Raw genomic sequence first — 18,465 nt, 5'->3', positions numbered from 1 at the left:
TTTCTCTTGCACTTCAAGTAATCGTTGCCTCTTTATTACCATTTTCTAACAAAATGTTGGCAACAGCTATTGCTGAACAAATTGGGATACCTTGTATATATTTACCTGCATCTTGGATGCTGTCCACAGAAATAAGGTATGATGTAAAATAACCTGGGATTGGAACATTCAGGGTAGTTTTCAAGGATACATACATTAATGTCCTATAAGAGAGGAAAGAAAAACCAATACAAAATAAAGAGGCTGAATGCTGCACTTTCTTGACTCTATATTAAGAAATATTTTGTTTATCTCATACTTTATACAGCCACCTCAGAGTCAAATAATTTTGCTGAGGCTATATCAAACACCTTGAAAGTCATTTGCTGATCAATTTATTTACTTCTAAATATCCTCAGAAAGTTTTGGGGGGTGGGGGGAGAAAAAAAGGTGATGTTGTCTTAGAATGCAAAAAACTTTTTTTTTCTTGCTGCAAACAACACAATTATTACATCAAGACTACTGAATGTAGTGTGTCACATGGATAAACTTTCATAATGAATTATATTTAAAATATTCAGGAGATTATTTTCAGACTCTTCCCTCTTCTAAATACACCCTGGGGGAAACCTGAAGTAGCCAGAACAAATTAAATTGAAACAAGAATTATTATTTTTTATTCTGCTTCATTCAATGACTGCAATGAACAAATGTAAGCTGTAATTTGCACAGCTTACTCTTGATTTAAAAACATACATCACTTTTGATTACGATTTTGTACATTCCTAAGATGTTCAGAATTAAGCCTATTGTGTAAACCCCCACTGAGAAAAGGACTTATTAGAAAGTATTTATCATTTTCCTGATTTATCGTTCATCTAATTAGGAGCTATTTATAATTTTACAAAGACTAGGCATAGCTACTGAACCCTGAGGAACCGTATTCCATTTCTAGCTTTACTCTAGTGCAATAATAAATGTACCTGCAAGTGGGACTGAATTCCACTATCCTTATCTAGTCTAACAGACCCTTACTCCGCAAGCAGACCCACTGACTCCAAAGAGACGTGCAGAGGGAAAAAAAAAAGTGCAAGACAACATAAGCAAAGAGGAAATGATCTCATCTTTGCAAAACCATTCTTATTTAAAGATGCGTATTTTTATAACGCAATGTATCAAACCAATGACTAATCAAATCTATACTTCACCAAGCAAATAAAACGTGACAGAGAACAATTCAGTGGGCAACATGTCCCCCACCAAACGGAGTGCTGGGCAGCACGGGAGACATGGTGAGCATCCCCTGCTCTCCCGGGCGGTGGCGGGTACAGGCCTTCAGCTCAGCATCCACTCCTGAGACCTCAGCACAGATAAGCTCTTCCCAGAGCTTCAGCCCTCGTGCCTCTCTTCATTAGTGTCACATTTGGGTTTGTAAGCCTTAAATTATGTTCCTGTTTCCTCCTCTTTTACACCGTGTAAATGAGATTCTATAAGCACATTAGAAGATCCTGGGCTGAGAAGTAAATCACATGGTGAGGAACCATCAAAGAAAACAACATAAGAATTGCCAGCTGGGATATAAACAACCCGTCTCCAATGCTCCCTCCAGCGTATTCAAGCATTCTGAGAAGGGCTTGCCTTAAATACATACCAGAAGGTTTATGGTCAAGACCTGAATTTTGACACTCAAAGCTCTTAGCTGAAGCTAACCAGCCCCGCATTCTCAATGCTCTAAGAAATCTACTGATGGCACAGTAAGGCGGCACAGGCAATGTGTCCCTCCTATCATCCCAACAGTTTTTTTTTTTAACATGAATTAAAAATTGTGGTTCTTTAAAGGTTTATTGTGCTTTTACTATAGATGCCACCAGAGATGTCTTCAGGGATACATATTTTCAGTTTCCATAAGAACCTGCGGAGACCTGCAGTGAAATAATACATTGCTTGGATTTTAAAAAATCTGAAATATTGTCCTGACAATACTTTAAATTACGCCCAAGCTAGCTTGCACTTGATTGATGGATTAACTGAAAGGTAGAAACACCTACATAAGATTTGAAAATCATTAGTTAAACACCCAGCCGAGAACCATTCCTCTTTTCTTACTCCCATACAAAGGTGAACGGCATTAACTCACAACAAAGCAACATACTGTTTCTTTGCAAGAATAATGAATACAGTGAGTCAGAAAATACTTTGAGAAAAGTATTGACATCCAACACAAAAGTGTAACAGGAACCTTCCTGTCACTGTGAGAACAGTATCTGATTAATATGGCCAGAGAAACATCCATACAATAAAAGTAACATAAATTCATGTGGAAAATCCTGCAGATTTAACATGTAAACAGCTTATATTTAGTCAAAAAGAGATTTTTTAGTACTCCTTTTTTAGGGTAAACTGCTGCAGGGTCACTGAATCCAGCAGGAGTGCATTTATCTAAACTACCGAGTGGCAATTCCCTTTGAATTTGATTTGTGGAAGGAGTGGAAAAGGATGAGAGAGAAACATCTTCCCCCCTCCTCTTTGATGGACTCAGGGTTTAAGATAAAGACCACATACGTTTTCATACAAACCTACAATTTTTCACCATGCAGTGGCACACGTTTCACATTCCTGACATCAGAAGCACCAGGTTTTCTTCAGGGTAAAAGCGTTGCCCCTTTCCAGTCTCTGTTTACCACCACTGCTGTGACCCGTATTACAGCTGCTGAAGGGTCCTGGTGCATTTGCAGTACCTGCTCACCTTTCCAATCTTACTGTATTCATAATCTGTGAAATAAATCACCAGCCACCATCCATCCCCTCAGAGATTTTTACTTGATGGCAATTATGCAGCTCCATGAAATGTGAAATCACAGTTTTTAACCATGAGAAAGGTTGGCCTGAGGTGTGCTAGTCATCAAAAAACCTAAACGCCCCTACAGGAAGCTGCTCTTCATTTGCTAGCAGGACTTACAGGAATTTCTGTTGGATTTTTTTTTCTGAGCACAGAAAGCTAAGGTACAATGACATTATTCTAGGCAGCATTACTCTGTTATCCTAAGCAACATTAATGCCACATTTCCTAGTAAGAGCATGTTTTCCCAGCAGGACATAGATCTATCAGGGCAGAAAGGTTTTTATGCGAGACAAAAAATTGTCAGGTGACAGATGACAGCCTTGCTCATTTAAATCACTGAGGAGCCTTGTCAAAAAACGATTCTCACACAGCCAGGAAAGATACAGAAAGAAACACACACAGCTACTTTGATCATACCCCTCCACAATAAAGAAAGAGGAATTTTGTTTTATTCCTCAGCTCCTGGTTACAATCCACGCTGCTCACATCCCGCTGGGCTGCTGTCTCCAATAAGGTAGAGGGATGCCCAGGAATCAGCCTGGGGCTGCAAGTAACAACAGAAACCATCTCTCTTTAATAGTACTTTGTTTTTCTACTGTTACAATTTCAGCTGAAATGGTAAATTGGTAATGTCCACTTCCTTCTTCTGTAAAATTGCCTTTCGAATAAAAATCATAATGTGCCCTGATCTATTAATCTGTCAAGGAGCCAGGCTATTGATCTATCAGAAATACATCAAAGGTGTGTTTTTACTATATTTTTTTTAAGTTAATAACAAAAGAACTGTTCTATTTGTCATAGCGAGTTCATATATATCATAAGAGGAAGTCAGCACATGATTAGAAGTATTTCTAATTCCTGATCTCCTAATTCTAAATTCTGAAATTCCTTTGGGAGTTTTAATGCTATCACAAAAAGACAAAACTTCAAATTTTTTGTAGAATTATGAACACTTTACTTAAATTAATGTCTTTAACTCATGGCAAATACTGTACCATATACAAAAAGATGTGACCTTAGATTAGATTTTGATTTTATTTCCCCTCCTAATACAAAATCCTAAGAGTACTGGGGGAAATAAGAACTTTCTTTGGTCCAGCACAAGGTACACTTAAGTTTTTTCAAAAAGGAAGTAATTCATGGGCTTCAAGGCATTCCCTACTTCTTGATCCTCAGGATCTTAACCAAAAATTACAGAAACACCAGAGTCTTCCACAGATGTACATCAGTTCTTAGTATCCCTAATAATCTAAAATGAGGAACTGTAACTCAAATACACACACCTTGCCAATGTTTTCCCATTAATCATCCACTGATCTATCGGAAGCCATAAAAACTGGTCTCTCACAATCAAAATGAAAAATACAACATGCACATTGCCTTTCCATGCCCTGTCCTTTTGGGATACTGCAACTTCTGTGAGACCTTGCCTACAGCCCCGCCACGGTGCATAACTCCTTACTTAGGTCTGATGGTTGCAGATGTGAAGTTCAGGTGTGTCCTGAAGGTTACAGAGGAAGCAACGAACTAAATAAATACCTTTCAAGTCTCTATAAAAGGAAATGAAATAAAATTATATGGAAAACCAGTAAGTGAGCCCAGTCTATAGTGACCTCTCCCATTACAAGGCTGTTCTTCATATGCTGCTAAAGTCAGCGGTGCAGTCTAGTCCTCACTGTTGCCAGCCAAGGAAAATTATTCTACTCTGCTGAGAGCCCCCAAGAATTCCCTTGTGACTCGTAAAATGTTTTCTCACATACTTGCTTGGTGTTTGTAAAGAGGTCAAACTGACCGTTACATCCTAAGAACAATGTTGCATCATATGAACTAAATACAGCCATGCTAAAAAAAAAAAAAAAATAAAAAAAAAAATAAAAAATCCACCACTTTCTCTGACCCCAGCTTGGGAGCTCTGGGAGGCCACAGAGCGATGGGGAAGATGATGTAAACACGATGGTTCAGAAAAGGGCTCATGAATGTAAATATGAAATGAAAGAAGGCAAAGAACAACTTCCTACTATGTAAGGCTGTAGAAAGACACTAAAAAGTCAAAGTATAGTTGGCATGAAGGTTTTCAAATATAAATATAACATGACTTACTAAATCTTATTTAGGGAGCACAAATTATTTACATATTTTTATGGAAAATAAACTACAATGCAACATATTTTTAACCCTAAATAGAGAGGTTTTTACTTCATCAAGTGATATTTACTGTTTCTATTCTATCTCAATCAAATAACTTGAGCCACACAGCTGCAAGATGACCTGCTGCTTTCAAATTCTGGAGGCATCTGGCACCTGTTTTGTGCATCTATGCTAACAGCACTGGCAGCAGACTGCTGTGGGGTGGAGAGGTGCTGGGCATCGCCTCCCAGACCAGCACTGCCAACACAGCCGAAGCCAAAGGTTTCCCAGTCTGTGTCACTGTGGTACCAAGTCCCTCCAGGGAGGGCTGCTGGGTGGAATGATGGTCCTCTGGAGATGAGGGCAAGCTGGACAATTCTATTAGGACACCAGTGGCAGGCTGCAGAGTGAGCAGTGGGCACTATGGGGAGAAGCTCCACGAGATGGCAGAATGATCCAGCTAACCCAAATGCGGGTTCCTGTCCCCACATGCCCTCCTGCACCAGTTGTGATTGCACCTTCACTCCTGGGCAGGCTCTAGCAGCTAAAAAAGCAGCAGAAACCCTCTTTGTTGCTTCTGTTGCCTTCTGGTCATCTACTGTAAGAGTGAATAACGTGGGAAAGGCTGGGATGCCACCATGGCACCACCACACACCAGCTGTGCAGGGCACGTCCCCCTTGGAGCAATGCAGGCCATACTTAATTACTTCGGTTGCCACGTTCATTTCTTTCAGTCATTTTGCCAATGTGATCATTGCAATGACTGGGAAACAGTCACTAGAGTGCATAGTCGTGTCACCCCAGCACTGACTGTCCTCCTATGTCCAAATACTGCCACTGCTGCAAGAGCCACCCAAGTTCCCAGCATCGTCTTCTGTGGCACCATGAAATTCATGGATGCCAAGGATTTCTCCTCTCTTTTTAGCTCCCTGGCAGGTCTCGCATAGTTACTGATGAGACAGCAGAGGTGGGCCTCGCGTTTTGTCCTGATGAGGATCTCAATTGCTGTGAAAGAGAAGACTACAGCTATGAGAGACATCCTGTAAGGCTAATCCTCTGGTGGGTCCATGCAACAGATGTAGGTTTGCCCTGTGAAGACAGATGCTGCAGCAGATGGAAGCCTGTGACAGGATTTTGGAAACTGGAGCACGGAACAGTGAAGTGCCTGGGACACAAAACAGCTTGGGCCCGTGCTCCCCAAAGACAACCTCTTCTAGTTGGCTTTAACCATTGCTTTCCGGCTTAAATGTCAAGCGGTATGTCACTTTACCTTCAACAAACAGTATGTCTGAAAGCTGAGCTAAGGTCTGCATTTTAAAACTAGCTTTCAGTCACAGATAATACTCCTTTCAAGTCTTTCTTGCATGGTGTGTCTGTTTTTGAAGAAATACACTTCTGAACATTTTTGTACAGCTCTTGAAAGGCCGCACAGACATTTCACACCTTTGCAGATATTCAAGTTCATTCTCCCCACATACTGAAATATGCTTCAAAAGTAATAAAAAAAAAGTCCTTGATCTCTTTAATTCCCAGAAAACCTTCATTACCATTTCTTCAATGAACTGCTCTTTGCCTTCAGCTAAATCATGTATTTGATAAAAAGCAGCATGAAAAAGCAACTGGAGGATGAAGAGAAGAGCCCTCTCATCACCCACACTTCTGTAGGCCCCACTGCACTGCTAGAGGAGACAATGTAACAGCATACGCAGATCAGAAGATACCAGAATATTCTTTAGAAAGTTTCAGGGACTCCTAGCAGCACCACATTGGACAAGCAAAAGCACCCCATAGAGCAAGCTCATTTGATCCAAGCTGCTGTCCTCCAGCCATCTTATTTAAAGGTTAGCTCAAAACAGAAGCTGTCCTGTAAAACAGAGCAATGTGGTCTTTATAAATGTGTTGGGTTTTTTCCTCTCCAAATAATTTTTCACTTATTATCTGGAAACAGACTCTCTTCCCTTCTCCTCTTTTCTGATTTTTCAGATGCTTCCTACAATGACCACTTCTGTCAGCAAATCATTGTCACTCACTTTGAGATGTGGGGGTGTTTACCTACAAGCTACAATAAAGTGTCTCTTGTGGATGACTGGCTTTCCTGCAGGTGAACAGAAGTCCTGGGGATGGAGCGGTGGTGGCAGCATGTGGTCAGTAGCCAGGGGCTACAAAGGCCACCCTGACATCTTGCAGAAATCCTCCAGAGTCCCTGGGAAACTATGAGGGTAACGAGGAGGACTGGACCCTGCTATGTCCCCCTGGAGAGCAAGCTCCCTCTCTGTCACTACTGGTCTGGGTAGCAAGTCACACCCACATGTTAGCTTGAAGCCAGTCAACATGTAAGAAAAAAAAACACCCTATAAATTAAAGGTGAGGAACATAAAAGTGTCTGCTTCAAAAAAATCTTTCTTTCAAAAAACCCACACTTTAGAAACCTGAAAAATCCTCCAGTTCCCCAATGTTTAATCTAAATAAAATGAAAGGAAAATAAGCTTTTTTGTTCATTCTCTAGCATGGCACTTTCTCTCATGAGCAGGAATGCTACACTCTCCTCTTCCGAGTCTCCAGCTCAGAGGCCTGATGGATGGAGAAGACAGGTTGGACAGCTCTCCTTCCCTCCAGGCACGGGGAAGTCCAGCAGCCATCCTGAGAAAGAGTGGTGGGGGCTGCCTGCAAGCGCTTAGTTGACTTCAAGAAATAAAATTTTAAAGTATTTCTGGTACTTGTGATAAAACCTCGGAAACCCTGGAAATATTTTTTTTTTTCCAGTTTCATCTCCAGGGAATGAGTTTTCACCAATTAACATGTTTAGATTGAAACTGAACTTACCTCTGTACCCAAACCAGCATCCAAACTTAAAGGTTTGAGCAGATAAGTCTGCTGTTACCTAGGTGTAATACAACTGTTGTTCTCACAGATAAAAATTGGCTTTAATTTAGACAACATGTATGGTTACTTCCTTGCTGTCCAATTTCTTTGTGGTATGCAAAGCACACAACACTGCACCACTGAGCAGCTGCAACATGGTAACTCCCGAGTCTTCTGCTAAACTTCACCTATGGGTACAAGGATAGCTTATAGACTTACACTAAATATTTCTATTTCACATGCTCCAGGGTAGCACATTAATGCTGCATTTGAGAGAGGAGATGGGAAGCTTACAGAATCCTTGGCAACTATTGATGACTTGAGATCAACCCTAAATATCAGCATAGATAGCCTAATAATGAATATATACATCTTCTGTTTCTCTCCTCAAAGCTTGATACTTTTCCTGAGTAACCACATTGGCAGGCCGGACATTTACTGCAAGTTAATGAAACTGCATTTTGTTTCATAGTATGAGATATTTTTTCTTTAATTAAAAAAGTCTGTACTGTGAGAGTACAATTATTCAGGAGAAAATTCTATTACAGAAGTCTGGAGAAAAAGACAGAAGTATTTTCAGATGTTAGGATATGAAGATTTGTTCAGTTAAGTGTTCTTTTAACTGTGCTCTAATGAGGAAACTCGAATTTTTACAGCTAGCCTGGAGCAGCCTACGGCTTGCTCAGATTCAGTTTGTGCTGTCTTTACATTGGTCTCACCAAAGCTGCCCTATCACCCCCCTTCCTCTGCTGGACGAAAAGCTTGTGGGTTCAGATAAGGAGAGAGAGAGAGAGAGAGAGAGATCATTCACCAATTACCATCATGGGCAAAACGGACTTGAACTGGGGAAAAAATTAATGTAATTTATTACCAATCAGAGTAGGATAATGAGAAATAAAAGCAAATGTTAAAAACACCTTCACCCTACCTCTCCCTTCTTTCCAGGCTTAACTTTACTCCCAAATTCTTGACCACCTCTTCCCGGCAGCACAGGGGGATGGGGAATGCGGGTGGTGTCAGTTCATCACACACTGTCTGCTACTCCTGCCCCCTCAGGGTGAGGGTCCTCACACTCTGCTCTGCTCCAGTGTGGGGTCCTTCCCATGGGAGACAGTCCTCCATGAACTTCTCCAACACGAGCGCTTCCCACAGTCTACAGTTCTCCATGTCCAGCGTGGGTCCCTCCCACAGGGTGCCATCCTTCAGGAACGGGCTGCCCCAGCGTGTGTCCCCGCGGGGTCACAGCCCGGCCAGCAGCCCTGCCCCGGCCTGGGCTCACCCCTCCGCGGGGCCACAGGCCCTGCCAGGAGCCGGCTCCAGCGCGGGCTGCCCACGGGGTCACAGCCTCCTGCGGGCATCCCCCTGCTCCGGCGTGGGGTCCCCACGGGCTGTGGGGGGGATCTGCTCCACCGTGGGCTCCCGGGGCTGAGGGGACAGCCTGCCGCAGCCTGGGCTTCACTGCGGGCTGCAGGAGAGTCTCTGCTCTGGCACCTGGAGCACCGCTTCCCCCTCGTTCTTCAATGACTTTGGTGTCTGCAGGGCTGTTGCTCTCACATATTCCCATGTCTCTCTCCAGATGCCACTGTACAGGGTTCCCCCAACTTCCCTTCCCCCCATTCCCCCCCTCCTTAAATCCATTACCCCAGAGGCACTGCCACTATCACTGATGGGCTCAGCCTTGGCCAGCAGTGGGTCCGCTGTGGAGCCGGCTGGCATGGGCTCCATCAGGCCTGGGGGAAGCTTCTAGCAGCTTCTCACAGCAGCCACCCCTGTAGCCCCCTGCTACCAAAAACCTTGCCATGCAAACCAAATACATTTTTCTAGAGAATAATTCTGGGGTTTCTTTGAATTTACTTTCCACTTTTTTCTGGCAAAATACGTGTTTTTCATTTTTTCCCTCAGACCACATAAGCAAATAGGCTGCCAAGTTTAATTCCCACTTTTTTTCTTTTTGACAGACTCTTTTGGCTAGGCTAATTTGCCTGGCTTTTCTTCCAACAATGTATTTAGCTCTTCTTCCTGGCACTTTAGCAAGTGAAGCAGCAGCTAACCAAACAATGTCTTCTGCTAACTGTCTACATTTTGATTTAGTGGAGGCATAAATTATTCATTCATATACAAACTTTTTCTGGCATTAACCTAGCAGAGGTGATGAACTATGCCCACAATGCTACTATTTAGATGTAACAAACGTGAAATTTGCAGATCACAATTTTTCTAACTTGTAGTGATGTACCACATTGAGAAAATACATAGGCAGATATATTTCTGTCTTCTCTGTCATCAGAAATCATATTGGTAATTTGTCAAAGATGAATTTTAACAATTAGAATGGAATCACTTCATAGTTGTAAGTAGGCACTTTCTCACATCTTTCTATTTCATTGTTTTTGTGTTTTTCACCTTGAACCATCTTGGTATGGTATAGGAAATATATGAAAAAAATAGAAAGAAATTATGCCAAAAAAGGGGAAGTGCCTGCCAGCTGGAAGAAGTGCATAAGCATTAAATAATCACCATGTTACAGAGGGCACAGATCCAGGGAAGACCAAAAATACAGACCATTATACTGCCATCATGAATCCCAGCAGCAACCAACAGCAGGGAGACAGTACATCTGTCAATTCTGTTTGCTAACACCTCTTCACAAAAGAACCTGGAAAATTAGTCTGCTCGGGTGAAGACCCTTAATAAAGTCAATTAGGGGCAGCATACATTCAATTCTGCAAGTGCTGAGCAGGAAGTACCCCCCACCTCAAGGACTCTTCAGCCTTCCCTAATGCAGCGCTGCTGGCACCTAGCCAAGAGATGCCTGTGAGAAAAGCAGTGAGTCAACAGATATATCCAGCAGTTTTATGCTCACAAAAGGTAGTTCTGGAGCACAGATGAAGTTATTCTCTGACAAATGACAGGCTCAGCCTGGAGCTGACTACAAGGCTGAAGTCAGTGGGCTGGAAGTGGACAGAGATGCAGCTGGTGGGAGAGGTTTCTTATGATAGGATGGTCCCACCACACCTGACAATGTAGCATAATAGTCCTGGCTGCTCCTGTCCCAGCAAGTAAGTCTGCTGTAGAAGACTCAAGGCATCGTTCGTCCTTTGCTAAAGGAGACCAAGTTTATCTAATCTAGGGTTACCATTTGTCCAATCTGTTCATACAAACGTTCATATCTGCTCTAATTCATATCAGTGCTTTACTGCTCCTACCGTCAGAAAACCTTCACTAGCATCTGATATGAAAATACCTTAATGTAACTTAAGGAAACTCCTTTTTGTCTTAATCTTGATGAACACAAGGAATAACTGCAGGACATCTGCTTCACAGCACATTTTTATTCATCTGAAGATCTAAATTTCCCTACAGTATTTCCTTTTTAAGACCATCTTCTGGACTCTCTTCAATTTCATAGAAGTCCTAAAACAGAACACTTTTTAACATGGGCTTTTTCAGCTCCAAGTAAAGCAGAGAAGACCCTGCTGGTGCCTTACATAAGTTCTCATCTGAACAAGAGCGTGCCATGGACTGAATTAAAGAATAATTTCATGTGTCTGGCTCCTTTAACCCAGCATCTTCTGTTTGATTTGAAATGCTGGATCTCAGAAAAATTTGTGCTACACATTTTTTAAAAACCAAATTGGAGAAGATACAGAAGAAATCATTGTATAACACTGTAGGTCATCACCTCTCTAATACATCACTCCATTAATGTTAAAAGCCTCGCTGTCCAGCCAAACACAATACTAAGAGTGTGTCCTGGACTGAGCTCAAGATCTACTCACAACTGAGCAGTGATATGCATTGCAGATTGCTCAGAATGAAAAATCATGTAATGAAAAATACCGTAACAGATCTGGGACGTACAGAGCATAAGTCAGGAACAAACCAGTCTCGAACTGAAGCGACAAAGATTCTTTAGGAAAAAATCGATAAAACGAACAGAAGATTGCCAGAACCTGCTAGTATTAGATGGCACTATAATGAAGAACACAACTAGCAAGGGGAAGAATCAGCCTCAGCAGAGAAAATTTTGCTTCTCCAACTTCCAATGGCTCTTTGATTTAGTCACTAAAGATGTGATAATGCAGTCCCTTGTTCCTACATTCTCAGGGTAAAAAAAGAAAGAACAGAGAGGCTGATAAAGGATAGGAAGCTAAGGACAGGAATAAAATGGCTAGTTTTCTTAGTGAAATGAGACACTGAGTAGGGTCGCACAGCATTTCTGCCGAGACATCTCTGGTGCACAATAAAGAACCGTCAACAGTGAAGTAGCAAATTTTTCAGGGAATATTAATGAGAGTAGATATGAAATCTGACCTCAAGGAGTTACAGAAGGGCCCTGCAATGCTGATTAGGCAATAAAATGCTGGAAGAAATTCAGTGCTGGTAAATGCATGGGTTCTTGCAACAGGATACTCCAGATGACAAAGGTGCAACTGGGTTTAAAAAAAAAAATACACCAAAAGAATAATTAAAAAAAGAAAATAAAACCAGATATATTCATTGTAGAAAGGTCTATCAAGGGCTATTAAATACAGATATGGAAGCAACATCTGGCTCAGGAAACTGGTCAGCTGAAGAACATCAGAAGCTGGCAGGACACTGGAGGGGAAGCAACTCTTCAGTCTGTCCCCAGCTTGTACTGTCTGCCCAGTTGGGCTGGATGGTACTCATGTATCTCAAGAAGGGCTTAGTATAGAAAGTTCACACCGTCACATACAACACAATGTCATTTGCACAGATGGGATATCATGAGATATAAATGTTCAGAATATTGCTTCATTGCTGCAATGCAAGGAAAGCCTATTTTAATAACAAGGGGTTTCTATAGTTCTCATTTTTCTCACATTTTCTTCCCCAGGTCAAATTTTAAAGCTTGACTGCATGCACAGAAATGATGCTCAGCAGCTTTTAGCCCAAACCTCAAAAACACATATACTAATGGAAACGTGTTTAACTTCTATAAGTGCCATGACATCTTGAAGCTGGCATTACACTGTTTTCAGTTTTTATAATACAAAAGTTTAAGAGAGGCTTACTACCAGAGTTCTGAATGTTAAAGACGTCAACAGAGAAGGAATCCACGAGCCAAAAGGAAATTAATTTCACTGGCAATTAGCATTAAATATTATTGCTCTCATACATCTCATCAAGACAGAGGCAAAACAAACTAGAGAGATCATTCATTCCATTTGCATGTATTTTTACAGAACTTCACATAACAAGAAATAGAGAAGAAAATGCTTACTTTCTTCAATATAAATCTTCAAAACAGAAGAGTATATACATGGAGAAGGGAAGATATGCCACAATAAATCTAAAGAAATTATTGCAGGCTTCAGGAAAGCAGTATTTCTTTTAATTATTAAAGCTGCTCTCATCTGCAGATGCAGCAAAATTTTCACTAAAGAAAATGAACACTCGCTAGCTAATACATGTTACAAGTTTTACTTCAACATACTGATCAGTTATAGCTTAGACTATCTGCTGTCATGAATTCCAGTGATACAATTCCCTTTCACTGATGCTAAAGGGAAAGGGATTGCATCCAACAGATTGTGATGTGCACCTGAAATAACCCAGTCATACCAAGGACACTTTCAGCAAAAAAACCCAGAAAAAGAAACCCACTGCTGACCTCTTCATTAAAAAAGAGAAAATGCAGGATGATCGTCATACAGTATACAGGTCACGTATTTCTTTGGTTTTGCCCATTTTTTTAAAGTTAGATGACAAATCTTAAAAACACAGTATTGACTTTTAAGAAAAAATAACCAGTTTCCTCATAGCAACAAGGTCTGAACCTTTTATGTCCCCTCAACCTACCACATTTGTGGTGGCACTTTACCACAAGTCTCTTGAATGGTGAGAAAAGAGCTAGAAGTGCGAGTTGTGTGCTAATTCTGCTTCTTATCAGCCTTCTGCCTGGTGTCAACTGACTTTGAACCTCTCCCTCTCTCAGGGTGGAAATGCAAAAGGAGCTGCAGAGCAGAGAAGAAACCACACTGCTACTGTGTGTGGCTTCCCTGCTGCTGCAGCTGGGGATGGTTTCTGCTCTGCTGCCCCTATCTAATTTCCCTAGTTATAATCTTTCCCCCTGCTGAACAGCTCTAATGCTCTTCTGGAAAATGATTAATACTTTGCATCATTCGTAGCACTGCCATTCTAAATAGCAGCCACAAAATGGAACAAACGTTATCGATTTCACTTTTTGGTTTGACAAGACTATCACTGTATTGACAACTCCAAGTACTTAAAAACTCCTAAAATTACAAGGTTCAGAGGCATAATTAATGTTCCCATTTTTTAAACTTGAGTCATCTGCTGAAGTTTCTTTCTACAACTATGACAAATAAAACCATGCCTCTCCTCCCCACATGGAAACCCAGAAACTCTCAATCCCCTCATCTCAGGTGCTGTGGCTTTAAAAAGCACAGCAAGTAACAAGATCAATGATGAAATCACAGAGGTTAATAACTCTGCTAGAAAGAGAGGAAAAGTGTAAAATCTGCATTTTTTTCTTCCTGTTTATCAGAGACATCATCTCTTTGGATTACATTCTTTGGGGAACTTTTTTTTTGTTTTTTTTTTCCTTCAACCACTGATGAGCACTTCAGTTTTGTTTTTTGCTTTTAAACAAACCAGCAAATTAATTTCTAAAAAAAGGGAAAGTTTCCTATTTGCCACTGGTTACTGGTTTTTTCCCCAAGATAGAGGAAATTACTCTTGACAAAGCTCAGTTATGAACAGAAGGCTGGCTTCACTTGGATCAGAGTTCATAGGAAAAAGTTGTGTTCAAGTTAACCTGACTAAACTGTGTTTCAATAATTCACTAAGCAGTAGGCAGCTTTGCTGAAACAACAGCAGTCCATTTTCCAGAGTCTGGAACAACAAATAACCAGCTGAACACCCTTTACTGGTTTGGTTTTTTTGTTGTGGGGATTTTTTAAAGTGAGCATTACTTTTACTTCAAAGGAGAATTTCCCTACCTTGTTCACAGGCAGCCTATGTTCTCAGCTGCCACGGAAGGTCCACTGCTTGTTCTGAAAGATGGAATTACCTTTTCATTCAACAGAGGCCCCCACTGCCCCCATGATAGCTCATGACCATGCAACATCATCAGCCAACTGGTGAGGGACAAGTGTATTTTTGAATACGGTTATTTGACTTTACATAGTCATCTTAAGGGGGGGTGGGAAGGAGCATTTGAAACAGCTGATGCATGTTTCTTTTTTTCTCTTATATCTTTCTTTATATAAGGTGGAATTACAAGAAAGACAAAACCCTGAAGCTCCTAGCAGCAAAACTCTTCCTTACTTGACTGGCTATAAGGAAACAGTGTCCAAATGCCCCAGACTCCAACTCAATGTAAACAAATACAGGTTTGCAGTTTATCACAGTCTGTTCTCCCACATTTTCTTCTGGCAACATCATCTCACCAAGTTAAAAAAAACTGCTTTTATTTTTTCTTTTTAATTAAAAGTAAAATCTACCACAAAAAGGCTGAGGGAATTGGGCTGTGCACAGCTTTCTGAAGGACTCTCTGTGACCGTTCAGCATCCCTGGGCTTATTTCTATTGGGTTTTCATTTCATTAAAGTGCCGAGACATCTCAGAGCATGTGGTTTGAATCCATCCTCATCTCAGGGTACAGAAGCCATTAGTCCGCTCAAAGCTACTTTACTATGCAGTAAAACTTGCCAATTGCTCTTTTGATTGCAACTGCTTGTCAGTCTGGCAAAGAAGCCAGCCCACCACCGCACTGTCTGAAGTCCCTCATCCTTTCATATCCCTTCAGGAAAAAAAAAACCAAAACAAAACCTGAGAAGGGAGGACACCTAATATGAGTCTGGACCCTTCATAATAAAAAAGTTCACGTATGTGAAGCTATTGGTATGCTGATAACCCCATAACACAAATCAAACTCTTGCAAAAAAACCCCAACAAACCAAACCTCTTAAGAAAACAAAAAAGAAAAACATCTGTAGCAATACCCTTTATGTCAAGATGGACAAATATGATTTCTGGAATATCTGACACCTGAAGAGCACTCCTGTGGGAAAGCAAACCAGGCACTTGCCCAGCAGAGCCAAACAAACAGAGAGAACATCCCAATCCAGTTGCCAACACAAATCTGTGGGACTTGGTTATTTTGTAGAAACACAAATGCACGTTTCTACATCATAAGAGCATATTGAAGCAAACAGAGCAAGACTAGACAGTCAGCACCTGTTTTTTTGGAAAACTATTCCCCAGTTCAGATCCGTTCATTCTGTAATAAGACTGAAACAGAAGCACAGAGGTGTGGATTTAGTTTCATTTTCACTATTGTAAAAGGGGTTCTTTCCTTTATTTGTGTGTGTTTAGTCAGTGAAGAACTACAGACATTTTTAAATGAAAAGAAAAAAAGAGACACTACTCACCATGCAATACATTGTGTTCACAAACTTGTGAATAGAAGACCCTTAGAATAAATACTTTTTATTACAGTTACTTACCACTAACACTACATAGTCTTCACTGAACAAAGCAGGATGCTGATACCTGATGCTGCAAAGATACCCATGCCTGTCCTCTACTCGTGAGAGAGAAAGAGAGGGCTGATCGCAGCAGTGCACAAAGAGGTGTATCTCGCACAGGGAAACACTCCCTTGTCCTGACAGTTTCTAGTGTGATACTCAGGGTAAGGACTGTGTACTCTAAAGTAATAAGTATTTCTCTGAGTGGACAAGCCAGTCTGAATAGTGGCTACAAGAGCCCTCAAATCTCACATGGTAAGATTTTAATTGTTGAATTAGACATTCCTGCTGTGATTGTTGTCATTAGTCCTTTTAATTCAAGTAGCCTATTTATTTTTTCCTTCCTCTATTTAACTAAAAATGCAACACCCTCCTCAGAAAAACTATGATCCCTGCACTGAGGACATGGATTTGAGACTTGTCCTCCTGTTTCCACTAAGCAGCTCCCCCTCTTCTCCATCCACTCTTCCAGCTCCTTCTGGTTCTTCCTGGTCCTAAGTTCACATGATAACCTAACTTGAAAGATTACACCATCAAACTAAGCAAGGCTGGCATCTTTACCATGGTGCTCCAGGCTGTTCTTTATAGAGAAGCCAAACCTTAAAGCCATGGTCTGACATTGTCCAGACAGTACTGGATAGAGGTTGCGCTAGCAGAAGACCTACTGGTCACAGGCAGTAGTAGTTCTATTTATAGCCTGGGCAAACAACAATATATCAGCTTTAGCATCTGAAAGAAACCTGGGCAGTGCCCCTTCAGCACCAGTACCTGCTGGGAGGGTGCACGTGAAGGCAGCTGAGACACTGTGCAGTCGCTGGGAAAGGCAGCAAGGCAAGAAGCTGTGGAAGCTCACCAGGCTCTGCCAGGTGGGCTGGTTGGGAAGTGTCTCCCACCTCCCCAGCGTGGACATGCACCCCAGCTGTGTCCCATGAGACATTCAGGCACCTGATTTGCATCTTGGCTCCAGGGGCATGAGCCTGGGTGCTGAACAGAAAGGAGCATCCTGTGCTCCAACAGGCCCCAGGGTCTATGCAAGCTGGGGCCAGGACCAGGCACTGGATTTTACTCTGTAGCCTAGAATAAACCCTAGATACTTCGGAAGAACTAGAACAAACTAAGTCTTAAATATGCCTGGGCACTGAATGTCCCTTTTTTTCTGCAACACGCCACCTCTGCTTCCATGTGGTTTCAACATAAACTCTTTCAGAGCCTTAAAAATACACGGATCGCAAGTGTGACCCAGTCATTCTGCAGCCAACAGAAGAGTCCACATCACCACCAAAAAAATTGCACAACAGGAAAATATTTTGTTGCTGACAAACACCTAAAGCACAGGACAACCTTGGATGCTTTTATAAAAACACAGCTATCCCTCATGATGTCAGCTATGCACCACGGGCAGGCAGTTCTCATCCCACCACCCTGGACTCTCCTAGTCATCCACTACCTCAGAGCTTCAGCTTTGCTTTAGATAATAAATTTTAGAGATTGGGATTTCAGTTTATTACACTTCGCTGGCAGAGCTGACAGCCAGAAAACTTATGTACAAACCACAAAAAGGAAAGAGGAAAGAGGATGACAGACAAGGAATAAAATGGGCTAATAAATTCAGTTTTGTTCTCATGGGTTGTCAGTTCTTGCAGGTTTTGACACCTACAGAGTGAAGTGAATATCTGACTGCTTGAAATTTCATTATCATGCCAGAGCCTGAATATGTTCAATATATTGGCAGTAAGGGGAGGGCTGCCCCTCTCTGCCCTTCCTCTATCAAGAGGACTAAAAGGTCCTGCATTTTCCTTCCCCATCAAACTGCCAATAAAAGTTTTCATTTAAAGTGGTTAGAGCATAAAGCAACCAGGAAAAGGAAACAGGTCTGCTCCTAGCAAAGAGTATACTTAGGAGGGCATTTAGCAGGGTTTTCTAGGAAAGGCTACCATGATTTTGTTAGACAAGATTTCAAAATATTTTTAATTAAACATGAATACAGTACTAAACATTTCAAAAAGTCAGACTTCTAAATATATGCACACACACATATATATATGACTATTAGCTGGGCAATGCCACATCTCTGTTATCTAGGCCACGCATAAAATGTAACTTTAGAATTATTAATTTTAAAATTTATAAGAACAGAAAT

General features: G+C 41.4%; 1 protein-coding gene across 1 annotated transcript in view; it reads right to left on the bottom strand.

Moving 5' to 3' along the window:
- The window catches only part of UST (uronyl 2-sulfotransferase), a 166,402-nt gene that overhangs the window by 34,466 nt on the left and 113,471 nt on the right, over window positions 1-18,465 (bottom strand). Inside the window, exon 6 of the mRNA XM_055714566.1 lies at window positions 106-203. Coding sequence (XP_055570541.1) covers window positions 106-203 — 98 coding nt within the window. The remainder of the gene's footprint in view (window positions 1-105; window positions 204-18,465) is intronic.

This window comes from Falco cherrug, chromosome 6 (genome assembly GCF_023634085.1).
Source record: "Falco cherrug isolate bFalChe1 chromosome 6, bFalChe1.pri, whole genome shotgun sequence".
NCBI classification, from domain to species: domain Eukaryota; kingdom Metazoa; phylum Chordata; class Aves; order Falconiformes; family Falconidae; genus Falco; species Falco cherrug.
The sequence above is the reverse complement of the archived record's forward strand: the minus strand, read 5'-3'. Positions and strand labels throughout refer to the sequence as shown.